The 20,048-nt window shown below is 32.5% G+C and overlaps 1 protein-coding gene across 1 annotated transcript; it reads left to right on the top strand.

Annotated features, from left to right (window-relative positions):
- Positions 1–1,430: 1,430 nt before the first annotated feature.
- On the top strand, positions 1,431–19,469 carry LOC134248960 (uncharacterized; the record flags this gene model as incomplete). Its single annotated transcript, XM_062731341.1, has 4 exons — positions 1,431–1,502; positions 18,556–18,747; positions 19,002–19,205; positions 19,338–19,469. Coding segments are annotated over exons 1-4 (592 nt in total), but the record flags the coding sequence as incomplete, so codon positions are not given.
- Positions 19,470–20,048: the final 579 nt, after the last annotated feature.

Below are 20,048 nucleotides of genomic sequence, written 5' to 3'. Positions count from 1 at the left end.
CTTGTTACAAGCATACACATGTGAAATATGAAAGCCCTAGTTTTAACTGTGTATTTTTTTTCAAAAGTGAGTCAAACTCTAAGGTCAAGGTCAAATGGTCAAACATATTTTTCAAGCGGAAAGGTCTTGTAACAACAAATAAACATGTGAAGAATGAAAAAGTTCTAGCTCCAACTTAATTAAAATTATGGCTAGGTTAAAGTTAGGATTATTTCGGTAAAGTGAGCCAAACTCAACGGTCAGGGTCAAATTTGGTGATAGCAACAAAATGGCCATGTCACAAGAAATACACCTGTAAAATATGAAAGTCATAGCCTCTTCCACTCAATGGTTATGGTATAGGTTAAAGTTGACAACAGACTGACATAGAGACCGAACAAAATCAATATAATCCCCCCGGAAGCTTTCGATTCCGGGACATAATTATTAATGTAAATCCTTGAAATAAATAGTTTTCAAATATAATTTCCTTAGATCTATAATTTTAAATTAACAAAACATTTTTCACTCGTCTGGTTATGGTAACAAAACATGATTAAATTGTCTGTTCTTGCAATGATAGACCAGTAATTGTTTAAAAAGTCAATAAACAAAGTAAATAAGACATCTTCTTTAAATTTTGTTTGATTTCATCCAGATTCCACTAAAACAAACAGTAACATATTAATTATTGTAACATGAACCATACATGTTTCCATACCAGAGTAAAATGTTTACAAACATGTTTGACTGATCAAGCAAAGTATTCTGTTTAAAATTTAATTCTAAAAATTGATTTAGCAGCAGGCAGCAGATTTTTCCGAGAATTTAATTTCCAATAATTGCAAAGTGGAATGTTTAAACTAGTCTTGATTAAAAATAGGACCAAGTCAATCAGATCATGTTATTGCTAAAGAAACTCTTGTTTAAAGAGAGAAATTCATGACTCATTGTATTTGAAAATACATGTACATGTAAAAAAAATTAATTGTTTTCAGTTAGTTAAACATGAAAAAGAATTGGCAATTTCTGTCCCTGGAAAAAAAATTAGAAGGGTTGATTTTTTAAGTTTCGGCAAATAAATATTTACATTTATATCAACTACTTTGACTGCAAAAGGCGATTGTTTTTATAAATTACCTGTAAGTCAGGCCCAGTCAAAATCTTTATATTAAAGTGTAATGTTGAGGAGGTAAAGCAGATCAAAATCAAAATATATTTAAATTAATACACATTTTACATGCGTTTGAGAACTTGACTTAAGTCTAAGTTTGTTTCATGATCCTGAGGCCAGATTCCGTAACGCGTAAAAATATGACTTGCAAATTATAGGAAGCTATCGATATTCAATAAATATTGCAGCGTTTTAAATGCCAGTTGAATTCTTCCTGCTTTAGTTTTTTTTAAAACAGGATCAATACAGGTTACCATATATTTTTCTCGAAAGAACAGTGGCAGTATGAGCAATTTTGTCATATATTTCTGCCTCTTTTCGTGTCAATTTTGTGGAATAACGGCATTTGGTAAGTTAGTCGTAACTATGGTTTCTTAAGTGATTTGACGCCATTAAAACTACATTGAAAATGAAAATAGCAAACAGCTGCAGGAATATATTATCATATTCAAATATTTACATGTGCCAATATCTTTCCTTATATAACAATATTTATTTATATAATTGCAATTCCATTTTTTAATGACATGCAGTTGGTCACTTGATCAGACTTTGTCATTTGGAAAGCTCCGATTGTGACGTGAAATGAGATCGATGGTACATTATGTACGTTTTATTGCATTTCAATAGCAAAGAACAAAGTCTAAATAGTGCCTATATTTCTTTGTAACACGTGTAAAAGTAAAATATAGCTATAAGAAATACAATGTCTTTTTTAGGGTTTCATATTAAGTTATGGCGTTAAGTTGGTACTTGATCAAATCTAGTTTAACGAAATTCGGGCGTTATAGAATTTGATTACGTGACCAACTTCATGCCAAACCCCATTGAAACTCTAAAAATTATATCTTATTTATTAAATGATGAAGATAACAAGCCGCAGAAAAATAATAAAGCTCTAAGGTCCATTTGAAATATACACACTAAGATCAAGGCCATGGACTTATTGTAGGCCTTTCAACTAATTTTTAAAGTTGCACATATAGTAAAATACATTTCATTGATAGATTTATAGGAACATGAAAGTATCAAAAAAGATAACAACTTATGCATACGTTTTAAGAACAGGTAACTCAGATGTGAAAAATGACCAACTAAGTGCCGATTTATGAGTTATCGTTTATAAGAATGACATATAGGCTACTTCAGTATTGGTATTGTTATTTACACAAAAGGGTTCCTTTCATTGTTTTGTACATAAAAGCTTTGACCAAAAGGAGGAGAATGTCCTCACTCTACCTGAAATAACAGGGTCAAATGAATGGGGAACAGACCATATTCAATATTTCAACTCTCTTTGACGATTGTTATGAGGAAGAAAATATAATGACATGTTTTATTTGTGCACGCTTTTTCGCTTCCTATATCAATATATTAATTTGTACAAGTAAATGCATCAATTAATCATCTTATTTGTGTTACCTAGCACGAAGAAGTACGACCGAGTTTAAACATTTAATCAGGTTAGAACTAAGAAGGAGGGTTGATTTCACTTTTATTTAATTAAAAGTTTTAATTTACTTCTATCTAATTAAACGGGGTCCCGACTATATGGTAAATAAGTCTATCATTAGTGCTAAATTTTAAAACCACTGGATTCTATTGACTATTGACAGCAAAGAAACACTCGGGATATGCTACAAACGGACTTGTGTACATAAACAGTTAGATACCTCGGACCTGCTCTAAACAAGTTTCAGCAACCATTTATCGATCATAACAGCGAACCCTAGCGGCAATTGAAAGGCCTACTTATTGCTTGTGTATTGCTTTACGGCAGTATTTCAGCCATATCTTGACGTTGAAGATGACATACATGTATCAAATATACGATTCCACCCTTTTTATTAAATAAAACTAAACAGAATCATTAAAAGATAGGGGTATTAAAGATTTGTCATTCCATTGCAAAGCCTGAAACTGCGCTTCTAAGTCTTGTACTGAGGGTAACTTTCTCTTATCGGCACTTCCTCTGAACTACTAAATTTTGATTCAATGAATCTTAATCAAATACTGTCATCGTGTACGAAGTTTTTTTTTTCTATGCCTAGATATTGCCAATTTGAATGATGTAATTGGCAGAAAAAACTTTTGGGAAAAATGAAAAAAAAAACTCTTTTAAACTTAATTTAATAAAAGCCCAATTGGTACCAACTATTTAATGGACAGATATTTAAGGTTTTTCATAGTACACTATGGGAAGGCCGATGACTCTATCATAGTTTAATAAAATTTTTCGACGGTGATTACAAGCATTTAATAAAACTGAGAAATTAAATATTGATTAAGTGCAATTACACAGATGACCGTAATCTCTGTACAAAATCATGTATTTTTAAAAGATGCATGAAATATGTTTTTTTTTCTTTTAATCATCATGTTGTATAACATCCCTGTAAACGCGCGATCAGCAACCCCCCCCCCCCCCACTTTTATTTCCTAACATAACCTTTAACTACTGAAAATGATCATTGAAAAAGCGACCCCTAACTCCCCTTCCCAACTTAAAATTTAGTAAAGTAATATAATGATTTTAATATATTACACCTCATTTAAGAAATATAGGATTTTGGAGTTTGGACATTTTTTTGTTTGGCTTGTCAAGCCCCCCCCCCCCTATATATATACGGGAGGTGTAACCCCCCCCCTTCAAAAACGAGGCTATGTCCCTGAAATGAAAGCAGTTTGGTTTGTGCTGGAGTATAATTAGCTGTAAATAAAACTAGAAAATCTTTAATTAGGGTTAATATTAATGTATACTTTTCAGGATTCACTTCGTGTATATTTGTAAAATAGTTTCTGTGCAAATGTTAAATAGACAATGCTCCTATCGTATTCCAATGCTCTGAAATAAATCAGAGCTGTTTGTTATCTACCGATATTGAAGTTTTGTTAAGAATATTTGCCAAATATTATAGAAATAAAACTGCAAAAATTAGCATCAACACAATTTTCACTAGAAATTTTGACAACTGCGAATCCATCGTCAACGATGTGTATCGTAATTAAAGCAATCCTATACCTGGAGAAAAAGAGAGAATCGTAATATCGCATAAAAAACAGCCCTAATCAGTAAATTATATGTTCCCCAAATGAAGATTTTAGAACCTCTTACTTTTTTTTTCTTTTAATCAAAATTCTTCACTGGTACTTTTTGTCCGTCAGTGTTCTCGAAAACTACTCGTCCGATTGGGATAAAACTTTTATTAGGTACATGTATGTTAATCAGATGTGCGGAATGAAGGTCATTTTGCGCGCATATTCATGCACGTGCAGGCGTGTGAAATGTATGATATTCTTAATACAGCTGGGTACAATCCACTAATTGTTTTCCCATAGGCGACAATGTTAACGTTTCTTCTCATAGCGATGTCCCTAATTTTCGTTCAGAAATGAGTGACCCCTCAAAATCAAAGCACATAAACTTGTCTTTCCTTGGAGAAATCTCGAAGTGGCATGTGTCATATTCGTTTTCCGGCAAAATGCGTCTGTCTGCGGGAAACTCTAAAAATGAAAGTGAAAGTAGGGGAATTTCAGAATTCTCACTGGCGTATTATTACACAAAATAATTCGGCTGATCTTCTTGATAAATTACATTTGCCAAGCTTTTCTGGTAGGAAAGATACTCCTTATCAACAAGTATGAGGCTCAGTTCAGTACACCTGCCCAATTTTTTTTATGCAAGTCTGCAAATTAAGGAAGTAATTTTTTATGCACTACTTTCTTCACCTACCGATTCTAGAAATAATTAGTGGGATGTACCCATATAAAAATTCATTTTTTTTTGACATGACAGTATTTCACACTGTTTATCAATCTAGAGCATAAGTAGAGACATCATGCCAAGTTTCATAAAATCCAATCATTACCGGTAATTAAGATTTTACAGCATTTACAGTTCTATGTGTAATATCCTTAAAAAATGCTCCAATCTAGCCAAAACTGCACCCAGGTTTTAAGTCAAATTTTAGCCTATTAACACATTTATACCATTTTTATTCACCTTCATAACTTTAAATACATAGTAAAATCATAATCAAGCACTTAATTGGGTCAATTTCAATTATTTTTAAAAAATTAATCTATTTCCGCACAAAATATGACCATTTTTCACCCTACAATTCATAGTTTCTCCAGAAATAATAAAAAATTAAGTTACCAAATACCCCGAAAGTAGTAAAATAAGAAAGTACTGAATATTTCCTGTCCATTGATGTATCATTCATGAAACTTGGTCTATGAATAAAAATGTTATAAGCCTTTATACTCCTAAATAGAATCATTTGTTTAAAAGCAATTCTCATGCCAATGCAAATTTACTCATCTATGACGTCACAATGACATCATAATAATGGATAGCTCAATACATGTTTATCATCACTTTTCCCGTACTTTTTATTAAAGACAAAATCAGTGCAAATATATTCATGTTAAAAATAAAAAATAAAATTTATGTGGTTTTGCAGATTAAATAAATAATCTACTAAAGTTGTTTTGTTTTGTTTCGATGGTAACCATTTTGTAATTTGTAGGAAAATGAGAAAAAAAATTGAATTTCCGGACAAATCGCATAATTTTCACAGTCAAATATTGAAATTTCAATTCTTTTATCTGTGTAATCTTAATAATGCATAATTTACAAAACAATGATGTAGATCTAATTAATTTGAAATTCTTAAATAGGAAAAGAAAATTTATTTGAGCTACAAAATGTACATAACAGTGCATGTACAGATTTGTTATAGATACATACTTTCATATTCTTATCACCAATTTAATATGTACATTTCCTCACCACCGCCACCCACCCCGACCTCACTTCAATGATTTTTTTAGAAAACTTTAACTTACACATTTTGCTGACTGTCACATTTTGCTGGTGATGTTTCAAGATGTATTCAAATGGGTGTGCGTTTGCTGGCCAATAGTTTTTTAACAACACCATCTGCATGAACCTCATGGTTTTCCTGTACCAATCACCATGAACCTAAAAAAAATCAAAACAATAAATGGCACAATATCACATTTGCAGACAGACAGACACACAGACATTCAACACATACAATTTTACGATATTCCTTTTATGCCCATAACTTGAAATTACTAATTAAAATGATGAAGAAGAAGGTATGGTTTCCATACAAATTTTGCCCTGTGATTTTCTAAAAAATGAAACTGGTGTAAAAGTTGAAAACTCATGCTTTTTAAATAATTGAAATTCAATGCAGAAAAATCATACAAGTCATTTTCCTCACATGTGTTTTTAAATGCTAATTATGACGTCATAAACATGTGCATTTTCCCGTATTTTCTTTAAAAGTTGCAGAAGACACCAATTTTCAATGGAATTTTCTTTCAGATAACATTGTCCACAGGCATCGCCCACAAAGATCTTGAGATATGTGATTTGTTATTGAATTTTGCACAAAATATCAAAATATTAACGTGGGCGACGGCTGTGGACACTGTTTTCTAAAGGAAAATCACCCTTGAAAGATGCCATTTTGAGGCTTGTTCTGTTGAAAATAGAGAAATGCTTCACATTAATGACGTCATATTTGCAGAATGGTAATCTTTCATGCCATATTCTTTCCTGATTTATCAGAGTCATTTATTTACCTAATATTTAAGCAAGTTTCAAAACTTTTTGATGTCATCTCATTTTTAGGCCGCAATAAAGCAAAAACCATACCTTCTTCTTTGCTCCCACTTGAAATATCACACAGTTAACTTTGATAATAAAGTTAATTCAGTAGAAAAGGTAAAAAGCATGTTTTACTGACAATAATTGTACATTCAACAAATACATTTAATGCAACTGCTAAAAAAATATGAGAAAAATCAGTTAATGTGCATGTTCGCAGACATCGTTTAACTCCTAGACAGCTGTACCCAGCTTGACCGCTCAACTGATCTGAAATGATATATGTCACATATCTGACATGTCGATCATAATGTCAGATCCAAAAACATTCAATTGCTACTTACAACATGTACAAATACTGTATTAAGGTACATCTCTTACCTTCTGTGTAAAATACAAATGCCCATCACCTATATACTGTTAAAACACTGCACTGAACAGTTTTGATAACTTTCTGCTAAGTTTACTTTCACTTCGACCTTGACCCTGATTGAATACCGATCCCAACCTCATTTGTGATTTTTTGTGTATTGAAAATAAACCACAGTGAAGCATGTACTTCTACATAATTGCTTCTTAATCAGTTTATATATATTTATCATTCTGAATAAATAAATGATATAAATCGATGTATTTAATCTACATGATACATGTGTAAACAATGGGCGATACACGTATCAGCATATTGACTGTACCGGGGGGCTAGACACTTTATTTATGAATAAATTTGTTTGAAAATGTGTATCAACTATATAAGAATTGTTTTTTTTTTATAAATTTGAACAATTTAATATAATTTAAAAAAAACACCAACTTTCAAATAAATTCAAGATCTATGACATCTTTCACTTACTGAAATGCCTACCAATATGGGCACTGTCCACTATAATTGTTTTCCCATAGGCGACAATGTTAACTTTCTTCTCATAGCGATGTCCCTTATTTTCGTTCAGAAATGAGTGACCCCTCAAATCAAAGCACATCAACTTGTCTTTCCTTGGTTAAAATCTCGAGGTGGAATGTGTCAGATTCGTTTTCTGGCAAAATGTGTCTGTCTGCGGGAACCTCCGAAAATGAAACTGAATGTAGGGGAATTCAAGACTTCTCACTGGCGTTGTAATACACAAAATACATGTAATTCGACTGATCTTCTTGATAAATTACATCTGCCAAGCTTTTTTAAAGATACTCCTTATCAACAAGTTTGAGGCTCAGTTCAGGACATCTGCCCAATTTTTTTATGCAAGTCTGCAAATTAAGGAACTTGTAATTTTTTTTTGCACTACTTTTCTAACGATTCTAAAAATAAATTCGGTTTTTAGGGTACATGTATGTTGTGAAGATAATCGTAAGGAAGGACATTTTGCGTGCATACGCATGCACGTGCAGTTGTGTGAAATGATTGATAAACTTTATAAAGAAAGTTTTGGACTGGCCAGAATTTAGCAAGAGTTACATCCGTTGGCCGCCATATTGGAGGTCGACTCGGTGATTTTTTTCTCTTTGTCTTGCAGAGTTTAAGAGGATGTAGCAGAAATATTTGGTGCAATATATTCATTTTTTTTTTTAATAAACGAGGCTTCCAAAAATGTATAAACTTCAGAAAAATAATTTCCAATTCATATAATAATGTATATATATATAAATCAGGGTTCGAAATTAGCGAGAAATACTCGCTAAATGCGAGCTGATTTTTAAAACAGCGAGTAAAAATAGAAGACACTCGAACTTTTTAGCGAGTGGTGATTTTTGACCCAAGTAGTCTTGTATCCATATTTTTCTGGTAATTCGTCTTGCTTTTTTGAAATTTGAAAAGAGTCAATGCATTCGCCTGATTCGGTAAACCTCGGTTGATTCTGTCACCATTTCCCAGTCAGCTGATGCAATTTATACAAAAATGTTTCATTGTAGTTTTATTTGACATATAAAATGTGTCAACCTTGTCAAAATTTACCTTAGATAAAAAGAGTAATCATTAGTTTTACACCAAATAATTTCTCCCATAACTTTTTGAAGATCGTTTTCTGCAGCTAGACAGCCATGTTAGGTGCCCGCTGTAAATATCACACCTGGTTAATTATGCCCGGGATGTTTGACCCCATTATTCAGTAGCCAAAAATCCCAACCTACCTACCCTTGATCATATTGATTTTCTTTTTTGGAATGTTACAGGAATTACAGGAAATAAATATATTTTAATTTTGTGTGTGTGTGTGTGTTTTTATTAGGCCAGATTACCTTTTTTTTAATGTAAAAACATTGATGTTCTTAAATCTGTACTGATCTACTATAGAAGGACCTGTATTATTATTGATTTAAATGAGCATGAAAAAGACATTTAATCCATCTTTAAATTTTAGCTTGTAGATCTTCATTTTAGCCTGTAGATTTTATATGTACAGGCTAAAATTAGCCTGTGGTTAAAAAAGTTAATTTCGATCCCTGTAAATATATATATATATATATATATATATATATATATATATATATATATATATATATATATATATATATATATATATATATATATATATATATAATATGCAAAAAATATATTTTCATAAACATTAAAATTGGTTGCAATGCTAGAATTACATGCAGAACGGTAGCTCTCCGAAAAAAATATGCATTGAAAGACCGGAGAGCTACAGTGCCACCCATCGTAAAAACTGTATATTTATTGCACACAAAAAGTGTGCACGGTTCTGGATTAATTTTTCAAAATTCTTACCTCAATTGTAATAAAAGCTTTATTTCAATAAATCCCTTACTCCTCCATCAAGTACTCTCATAGTTTACATCTGTACGAATCGCGGTGGACTGAATTATCTTACAAACCAAAATGAAAGTATAGATAGGCGAAAGTTTTGATAGTGATTTTAACGTCATGACCAAAAGGGCTTTAAAACAGTTATAAGGAATGTTTTGTTGTGGAAAGAGCCAAAGAATATGTTAGGAACACACATTAATTTATTAATATTTTGAGATATTCGAGAAATAAATCGAGAAACAGTGCACCTTTTTGTGCGCAATGAATATACAGTTTTTTCAATGGGTGGCACTGTAGCTCTCCAGTATGTCAATATATATATTTTTTTTCGGAGAGCTACAGTTCTGCAGCTATGCTAAAATGACTTATATACTTGATTTATTCCTAGTTTTTTTTTACTTTTTAGAAATATTAAAATTCTTAGAATATTAAGATTCATGAATAGCCAATGATGATGATATATTCTGCACAAGCATTCACGTGCGCGTGCATGCAATGCTAAAATTTGTAATATACTTAGTTCTTGTATATGTAAGGAACAAACGTTGTTAAAGTTTGAAATAAATAGAGTTCGTCTTATTTAATGAAGCTTAAAAAATTAAGGCACCAAAAGGGAATGGAGGAACGTTTGGGGAACATATTTTACGGTTCCCATTACAATTAGCCCTAGTTCTGTTTGGAAAGAGGAAGCAGTAAAGAGAATGACAAATAAAAAAACGTTTGTCTCGCAAAATTAGTAAAAAAAAAAATTGCCCAAACTTGGTAATCCGTTATCATGAGTGTGTACGCATGTATATGTGTATGTATGTTTTTGGGGAGGGGGAGGTGGTTATATAGGTGTCACTTCTTACACAATCAAATTTACTCATAGAATATCAGATACATGTAATTCCAATTTGGCAAGGTAACAACAAAAAGATGCCAACCTTTCAATGAACATTTTAATAATTTTTAGAAATGTTTGATAATAATAAGTGAAAAAGGAAGCACCCCCCCCCCTTTAGGAAATATAAGGATCTGCTATTTTCCAGGCTATAATAGGCCGTACTCAAAAATGTGTTCTAAAATAATAAGAAATGAAACAAAAATCTTATGGACATGTGTTTTAATGAAAAGTAAATATTTAGGGTAAATCATTTATTCAAATCCTCGAAAAGCGTTTTAGCTCTACTGGTCAGAGACCAGGAGAGCTTATGCGATAGTAATGCGTACGGAGTCCCTCCGTCTGTCTATCCGTCTAGCTGTCTGTCGTAAACTTTTTTTTTTCAAAATGATGCTTCTCTTACAGTTTTCGTCTGAGTTCAATATAACTTAGCACTCAAGTAGACTTCACTAGGATACATAATTTTGTGTATCGGTTTTGATTTCGATGAACGGTGTTGCCGTGGTTACTAAAAATAGAAAAAAGATACATAATTCTGTGTGTCGTTTTTTGATTTCGATGAACGATGTTTCCGTGGTTATTAAAAATTAAAACTTCTGTAAAATACTTTTAAAATGCTACTCCTCATACAGTTTTGATTTTATTTCAATATAACTTGACACACAAGTAGACTACGCTAAGATACATAATTCGGTGTATCGATTATTGATTTCGATGAACGATGTTGCCTTGGATTACTAAAAATGGATGTTGCTAAAACACGGAACGGAAAACGGAACGGAAAAAAAAATGTCAAAAAAATAACATAGATTCGATTCAGATCAGATAAAAGAGCAATATTCTTGTTGTAAAAGTCATTTACAATAGAAAAAATATTGTAAACTATTATATATTCATGCGTCATACTACGAACCCTTCGTGGTACTGAAAGAAAACCCCCTCCCACACACACAAACATTCACATAAAATAGGATTTTCGTGTTTGGGCAAAGGACATATCCCCCTTTTATGCTTGTTGTATGTTGGAAATTTTTTACTGCCCCCCCCCCAACCCCCTTTTTCCATTTTCAAGACAAAAATAACTAGACTTTATGATATTCAGATTTATGCACGCAGTGTCGTATTCGCAATCATGAAAGGGGGAAAGGCAGTTTCGGGTCTGTGTTGGGGCCCACGGCCACATTAAAAGTTGCTTTATTAAACCTTATGTATATTTTGGACACAAAAGGGGGGGGGGGAGGCAGACCTATTATAACTTCTCAGACCTTTCCGATGAGCGGGGAAACAAACTTATTTTTTACAGGTTCATTGATATACACCTCCCCCCAAACATACACACATGTGAACTGCAAACAAACAAAATTAAACTTCAGTGAATACAAGGTTCTGCACTATATATATCTACCACATGAAAGTTTTCCAACTTTGCCTATCCAGAAAACGACTCTATTATGAATAAAATTTTAACAACCAGTGTGTATAAGAAATGTTTGTTCGAGCTTGCCGTAAAGTTTTGCCCTAAACGTAATCTTAATATTTTTTTTTACATTTTATTTCTCTTTCCATGGTTCATCTAGATATCAAATATTTGCTACGCCCAGTCAAAACCTTTTAACTACGGAAATCTTTGTTCAAGTTCACATCCTCACACTTTTTGTGAATGTTATAAATGAAGTAAGTTAGTGTAAGAAAAATTAATAGTACTGAAAGATGTTGGAGTTGGAACTTATCCCCCCTTCCCAAATCAAACAATTTTTTCTTTTTGTGTTGTATCCCTTCCCGAATCAAACAATTGTCTTCTTTTTGTTTGTATTTTTTTTGCTTGTCAAATACTTTTCAAGTTCTCCCCCCCCCCTTTTTTTTAAATTCGATTCAGGTGACTGCTATGTTAGCGATTTTCGTAAATAAGCCACTGAGCATGACAAAATCAACTTGTATTTAATAGTTGGGGAATGATTGTGTACAAGATATATCGTTTATGATAAAAATTGTGTATTTTAAGTGATTTAATCCAAAATAATATATTCCGTTTTCCGTTCCGTTCCGCTTTCTGTTCCGTTTTCCGTTCCGCGTTTTAGCAACACCCACTAAAAATAGAAATTTCTGTGAATTACTTTCAAAATAGTACCCCAAATACAGTTTTAGTTTGATTAATTATAATATAATTTGGCCTGCAAATGCATGTAGACTACACTGAGATACATAGTATTTAATTTTGTGTTTTTGATTTTGATGACTGATGTTGGGATGGTAAATAAAATTGAAAATTCTGTAAACTTTTATTAGAAGCTACTTCTACAGTTGTAGTAATCTTGCCACAAAAAGAGAATTAATCAAGGATCATTATTCTATTTATTTCTAATTTGTAAAGTTTTAAGTCCCAACTACTACATGTATATTTCTCTTCCTATTATAAGTACAAACCAGTAGAGCAACAGTCTCGACAGAGACTTCTGGTTGTTTCTTTCCAAGGACATAATTTATGAAACAGTCCTCGTAAAGCAATAAAAATAAAACGAAATTTATACAAATAAATATCTGTAGACTAGAAATCACTAAAAAAAAAAATCAGAACTGTGTGGAACAACAAAATTAATTAGCATAAGGTTTTTCGAAGGTAATGTTATCGCAGCCTCAATCGCAACTTCTCGGGCCTTTCCGACTAGGGGAAAACAACCTCGAATATATTATAGACGCCATGACAGCCCCACATTTCACAAATTTTGAAAGAAGGATACGGAGATAACGATCAGTATTCAATCTCAAAGTCCATAAAACAATACAAAACAAGATAACATTGATGTAACCATCAATTGTCGCCCGGGAAATATATGAAGCAAACAATGAAAATAAGTCTAAATCATCAAACCGATTCGATATGTGTGAAAAGGCATGCGTCTAATGAATGGAGACGATAGTCGCGAATATTTTGAAAACTTAAAGTCGGATAAAAATCAAACAAAAACGATACCATTTTTAACTTGATCGATTCCTCAAGTAAATGTTGTCTGCAGAAAATATAAATTGAAGTTAGACACATGCGTCACCTATATTCAAAAATGTATTAATTTTCAATTTTAGAATATAAAACACGAACTGTGCAGAGTACGTTTTTATCCGAGAAGTAAAATTCGATGTTCTAAAAAAAAAAGGACCTGTCGTTTTTTCGATAGTAAATGATAAGCTACTTTCTATAATAAATATGAAAAAACATTTATATTTTTACTGATTCACTTTATGGAAGTAAATAAATTAATATCTCGTAATATATAAACGGAAAGAACATTCTGATTAACAATCTTTTCAATGTTTAGAAAACCTTTAATTCCAAATAACTACTCCCACCCCAATCCCAATACACCAACACTTAAACTTATATGTATAGAGCAGCCCGGTAGAGCAGAGCAAACACGGACCTCCTAAACATCAGAGGTGGGATCAGGCGCCTAAATGTTGGAATACATCTCATCTTTGGAGTATGGAGTTTAACTTAATTGAATTTAAAGATATTACTCAAAATATACTATAGAACGGACTTTTAACTCTTTCTATTCTATATTTGAATACACTCCTTCTATTCTATATTTGAATACACAGGAAATGTAAAAAAAAAATTAACATATAGTGATGTTAGTACTTTCGAGGTTGTTTTCCAACCCCTGACGGAAAGAAAAGCGGGGGAGGGAACAAGACTGACCTTGTTTACATTCGCAATGCTGATAGATGAAACACACCCTTTAAGCTTGGTTTAATGGTGGCTTATAGGTCCTTAATGGTGGTTTAATGGTTGTCTTTAAGTCACCATTAAGCGCCTTTAGGTAACATTTACACCACCATTAAGTTACCATTAAGCCATCTAAAAGTACTTAATGAGTGATTAAATGTAGCTTAATGGTAGCTTAATGGTGGCTTACAGGTCCTTAATGGTAACTTTTAGACCACCATTAAGTCACCATTAAGCTACCATTAAGCTAGACTTACAGGTGCTTAATGTCCAAACTCCTTTAAGCTACCATTAAGATACCATTTAGCCACCATTACGCAGTCGATATTACTGTTTTAATGGGTAAAAAATTATTATTATAGTGATTTGTCATCACAAATTATAAATGTCGAGTTTACACATATCTTAATTTGGTAACAATAAGTAAAAGAACGAAATTCAAAATAAAAAAATTAAAAAAACACCACACACTGGGCGCGAACTCATGACCCTTCGAATAGATGGCAGTCACCTTAAAGGCCGGTAGTGACCTAGAAAATTTTACACCCCGACGCCAATTAAGCATATATGGCAAGGAGGCATGGCTCACTCCTCTGCAGTTTAAATTTAGAAATGTTATCAGTCACACAAACATTACCACATGCTACAATCTACACGTGCACTCTAGCAGACGATATTCTTTCTTTCGGTGTAAAAGAATCACTTTGTTTAGAGGGCTTATAATATTAATTTATTAAATAATCCTGAATAAAAAAAAATAGTTGAATTTACAAGATTTTGTTTATATTTATTATTATTATCTGTTTCACTGTGTGTTTTATAAATTACTTAATTGAATACATTTACATGATTTATGATTCAACTCTACGTGAAAAGTGCAGATATTTGTCTCTTCCAGATGTTGTCTCTGTTGCTTAATGTAGGGGCTTTGTAGATCTTTTTTTCTACTTCTTGGGGCATTTGCTCTGGGTGGATTCCATACCGAGGTAAACTCTTGGTCCACATTTTCATTCCAATGACAGACTGCTAAATTTGAACGCGCTCTGTATCCCTTATCACTAAATGCAATTCTTTTGTCCTGAAACATGTTCATAGTATTGTTGAAACTTTCTACATAATAAGTATCCTTTGCAAGTGCATAATCCTGTGGATATTTATATAAATTTGAACTAGTTATTACACCACGTAACAATTTTTCAGACACTTTATCACAGAGTACAAGTCTTGATGGCTCATAATTTGTATCTGTTTTGCACCGTGATGTAGGATGACAATCAGAATGATTTCCTTTATATTGTTTAATGGTATTCAAAAGGAGAGCTTGTAATTTTTGGGGATTCTGATCGCAGTTTCTTATTGCCCAGTGGCAGTGAGTGGCATCTGGCTCAACTTTATCATATAGATATTCAGACCAAGTTTTCCCCTTCTGATATGCTGGTCCAGTTGAAATTTTTTTCATTTTCTCTTTAATACTTTTAACTCCATGCCAGGTATCATTTTGATTCGTTGTTCCTCCTAATTCTCGAACAAATTTTTTGATAGAGATATTTCGATCATGGATATGGACATCAACTGAAACACCTTGCTCATCAAGATAGTTGTAAATTCTCTCTGTTCCAATTTTCTCGTGTCTTTGAGATACTGGATCGTCCACTTTGGTGACATGTTCACACTTTATTACTTGGTGTGTTTTCTCTCCTAATGCCACAACACTCGAGTCTTTGGCATTTTTTCGCCATCCATGACGAGCATCTGTCATTATATTAATTCCATCATCATCGCTGCATCCTACTTCTCCCCTTAGCGCCATGTTAATACTGTCTTCATATTCTGATTCAATAAATGGATATATGTTCTGTAGGAATTTGTCGCGATTACTTTGGTAAATGGAACCAATTTTAGCTCCTTTTGAAAATCTGACGTAATGAACAGGCAACATTCAACTACAAGCAAATCCATGAATAACTCTTTTATTCACCAAATATTCATTATTTGGCAGGTATGGTGATGAAGACCACAAAATGCTATGATGTTTTTGAATTTTACAATTAAATCTTGCTGCAGCAACATGTCCCTTTTCGGTGATCTTTTTTAACGTAAGATCACCATTACAAAATTTGGAATGATTTTCCACCACTTTTACTAAACATCTTAGTGATGATTCTGCAGTAAGAAAGATTTTCTGGTTTGAATCCTTTTCCTGTGCCTGAATGTATGTGTTCAAGTCCAAGGTTTCCATAGTCACATTTGCTTCTCCATCTTCTCTGTCATATTTCTCCAAGAATGTTTTCAAAACCTTTTCTAGGATCTCTGCGTTATTTACAGGATGATTCAGTTGTCTCACTAAAATATCTCTTGCTTTATGAAGAAGAGAAAGTATTTCATTTTTTTGTTGGTCATCTCAAGAAATTGATATTTTAAATGAAGGTGGAAGCTTTTTGGTTGTAGAATCCATATTTTATAATCAGTAATAATTCAGAAACTTTAGAGATCATTGAATGCTAGCAATATAAGCCCAACTTCAATTGGTGATAGGGGATTACAAGTTGAAAAAATTCTATGATTTTTGTAGTTTACTATAAATGCTAATTCACTGAAAAACAGGTCAAATAAAGTTCAATGAATTCAAAGAATTTGATATCAAATTATGATTAAAATTCTTAATAAGTAACTTTTAATATTTGGAAAATTTGAAACCCCCTACCAAAGAAAATGAAACATCCTGCTGCTGAAAAAAAGAGTTTGCAATTTGAGCTCTGAACCCAAGTGACATTTTATGGAGCTAAGTTTGGTAGGAACAATTGGGGTAATATAATTCTACCTGGATAAAAAGTGATATTTGTTATAATGGAATTGAGTGATGATCAGTTAGAAAATATAAGAGGTGTTTCAATCACTTTGATTGGGATTTTGATTTAGCAGTAATTTCAGGTAGTAACTCTTTAGTAAATGCAGAGATCAGATTGATTCACCAGAACATGAGGACCAAACAAATGAAAATGATGATTTCATAAATGAACCTTTCAGAATTCAACAGGATCCTAATAGTTCAGAGTGTATATATTGTTTCTGTAGACCTTGTATTACTGATGAAGTAAATAGGCAGATGTGGTGGGAAACTGACCCTCAACCAAAACATAGAAGAAATAAAACTTTGCGTAAAGAAAAGTACAAAAGATTTTGGACTATGATGTATCATAGAGATATCTGGGATCATCCTCGATATGCTGAGAAAAAAAGAAGGGCATTAGAACAAGACCCAAGGTTCAGAAATTTAGTGTGGCATCGCAGAGATATAATGCCAGATTGCGTAATAAAATGTGTGTGGGGCTGGTTTCCCAATCCTGACAACATTCCATACGTGGGCCACCTGTGGGAGTAATATTTCTGAAGTTCAATGTGATGATTTGGGAATGTTTTCCCGCAATTTTTCTACCAATGTGCTCTGCCCGCGAGGCACAGAGAGGGTCTTTTTAATCACGTTAACAATAACTCTCTCTATAAACAGGGGCATAGTATCCGGGGGGCCAGGGGGGGGGGGGCCCCCACTTTTTTTTTACCAACCTAACTTACACTATAGGAAATGTTAATTGAAAACCTGGTTGGCCCCCCCCCCCACATTAAGAAATGTACCGAAAATATAGTATAAGAATTGGTACTAAAAGTAGTTGACACTGAGAAAAAGTTTACTATAGGTCAGAGACCAGAAGAGCTTATGCGATAGTAATGCGTCCGGCGTCCGTCCGTCTGTCTGTCTGTCTGTAAACAATTTTTCAAAATGCTACTCCTCCTACAGTTTTGATCTGATTTCAATATAACTTGGCATATAAGTAGACTACACTAAGATACATGATTCTTTATATCGGTTTTTGATTTCGACGAACGGTGTTGGAGTTGTTACTAAAAATAGAAATTTCTGTGAAATTCTTTCAAAATGCAACTCCTCTTAAAGTTTTGGTCTGATTTTAATATATTTTATTGATACTTTAAATGATTAAAATATACATGTATAAGTACACATCCGAAGGACCGATATGGATCACCTCTTGCAGTGGGATTCAAACCCACAACTTAAGAATTAACTCCTTTCTCCGCGATTCAAGAGCAAACACTCTTTAACCATTGATTTTGGGTAGTTCTAGTAGTGAACAAGTCTCAAAGGAAATATTTCTCTGGCATTGAGAGGAGATATGCTATTTTTAATTATGATATTTTATCACTGTTTCAGTAGATTATGCATTTGATATGTCAAATAAAAATCCAACTTTATCACTTTAAATGTTCCAACCTTTAATCAAACGCATGATTTATTTTTGTTTTTGTTTTGTTTTGTTTGGGGTTTTTTTGGTATGAATTTTATCATTTTGTTTTCATTTAATAGATAACTTAGCATTTGGAAGAAATGTGACTGGCTATCAAGACTTATATGTGGGCAAACCCCTCCAAATATCTGGGAATTTGACCGACGGAGATAGAACTGGTACATGTGAACATTTTAGTGGGGATTATTTTGAATTTCATATCAACCTTCAAAAAATGTACACCATTAAATCGTCGAGACTTATATTCAAAGGTATATATTTCAGTATCGTGTATTTATACATGAAAGAGAAAGTTGCAGCTGCAATGTGCATGAATGTACAATTCTGGAAGTGTATTCATAATTCAGATTGATGTATTTATATTTTACTCTTACATTAATTAAAAGAAATGGTTTTGTATTAAAAAAAAAAACGGAATTTATAATTGCAATAAAATTAACCCTGGCTACAAATGAGTTTTCGGTTAAATATGAATACTTTAATATGAGTTTTTCTATAAATGAAGGAAATTTTACAACGAATGGAGCAAATATTTTTTGTTACGATGACACTCGTACTTGGCCTTACTACGAACTTGGCAGCTACAGAAGGGAAAATCCACAAACAGTTAAGTTTGAAGCTCAACGAACTGGAACGACGATTTATTTTTATGTATGGGTGCCATCTAGCAATACAATTGAAATCGAATTATGTGAAATAGAAATGTATGGTGAGTAACAAATATTATTTATTGCTTAACTTCAAGAAAATATCTTATTAGATTTTCTAATATCTTATGTCTTGTTTTTGCTTTGTTCAATGAAAAATACAACTGTTTTTCTTTTTTGAAACCTTTGTCCAGGATGTGAGGTTGACCACTATGGTGACGATTGTCTGCCCTGTAATAAGTCTGATAATTGTAAAGTTTGTGATGTTAACAATGGAGCATGTTATGTCTGTAAAAAAGGGTACACTGGATCCAACTGTAGCAGAAGTATGTTCCTACGTATTTTTCTACTTAGTGTTAAACTATGTTGTATAAATTAAATAGACACTGTTTTTTTTTTCGAGAGAATTAGGGCTAAAGCTGCTGTTATGGATTAGGCTTACCTGAAAATGAAAACAAAAGCAACTTCTAGTGAACATAATTATAAATATGACCTTTTCTTGGATGTTGTCGGGAGGGGATTGATAATCTTGTTGACAAGTGTATTAATGGAAAATATTAAACCTAAAATCCAGAAACTTCAGATTAAAGATTGTTACTTTTCCTAACTATTAGAAATGAAATTGAATTTTTTTTCCATTGCATGCTAAGATGTGTCAATCAAAGCCATCCAAAAGATTTTTAATATATTTCGTGTGAAATGCTATTACAAAATATAACTCGTAATATTATACAGAAAATAATCACTTCAAATATGTGTATATGCACCATTAAAGGTGATTTAAAAAAAAATATTGATTTATTTTACATTTATCAATCTAAATTGCTTAATTTTTTGTTATTACGTCAAACGCGCCCGACGCTATTCTATCAAAAATGCCTGACGTCGATTTCACTTTACCGTGA

The sequence above is a fragment of the Saccostrea cucullata genome, unplaced genomic scaffold (genome assembly GCF_032062105.1).
Source record: "Saccostrea cucullata isolate Sc308-1 unplaced genomic scaffold, CSIRO_AGI_Scuc_v1 ctg4153, whole genome shotgun sequence".
NCBI classification, from domain to species: domain Eukaryota; kingdom Metazoa; phylum Mollusca; class Bivalvia; order Ostreida; family Ostreidae; genus Saccostrea; species Saccostrea cuccullata.
The sequence above is the reverse complement of the archived record's forward strand: the minus strand, read 5'-3'. Positions and strand labels throughout refer to the sequence as shown.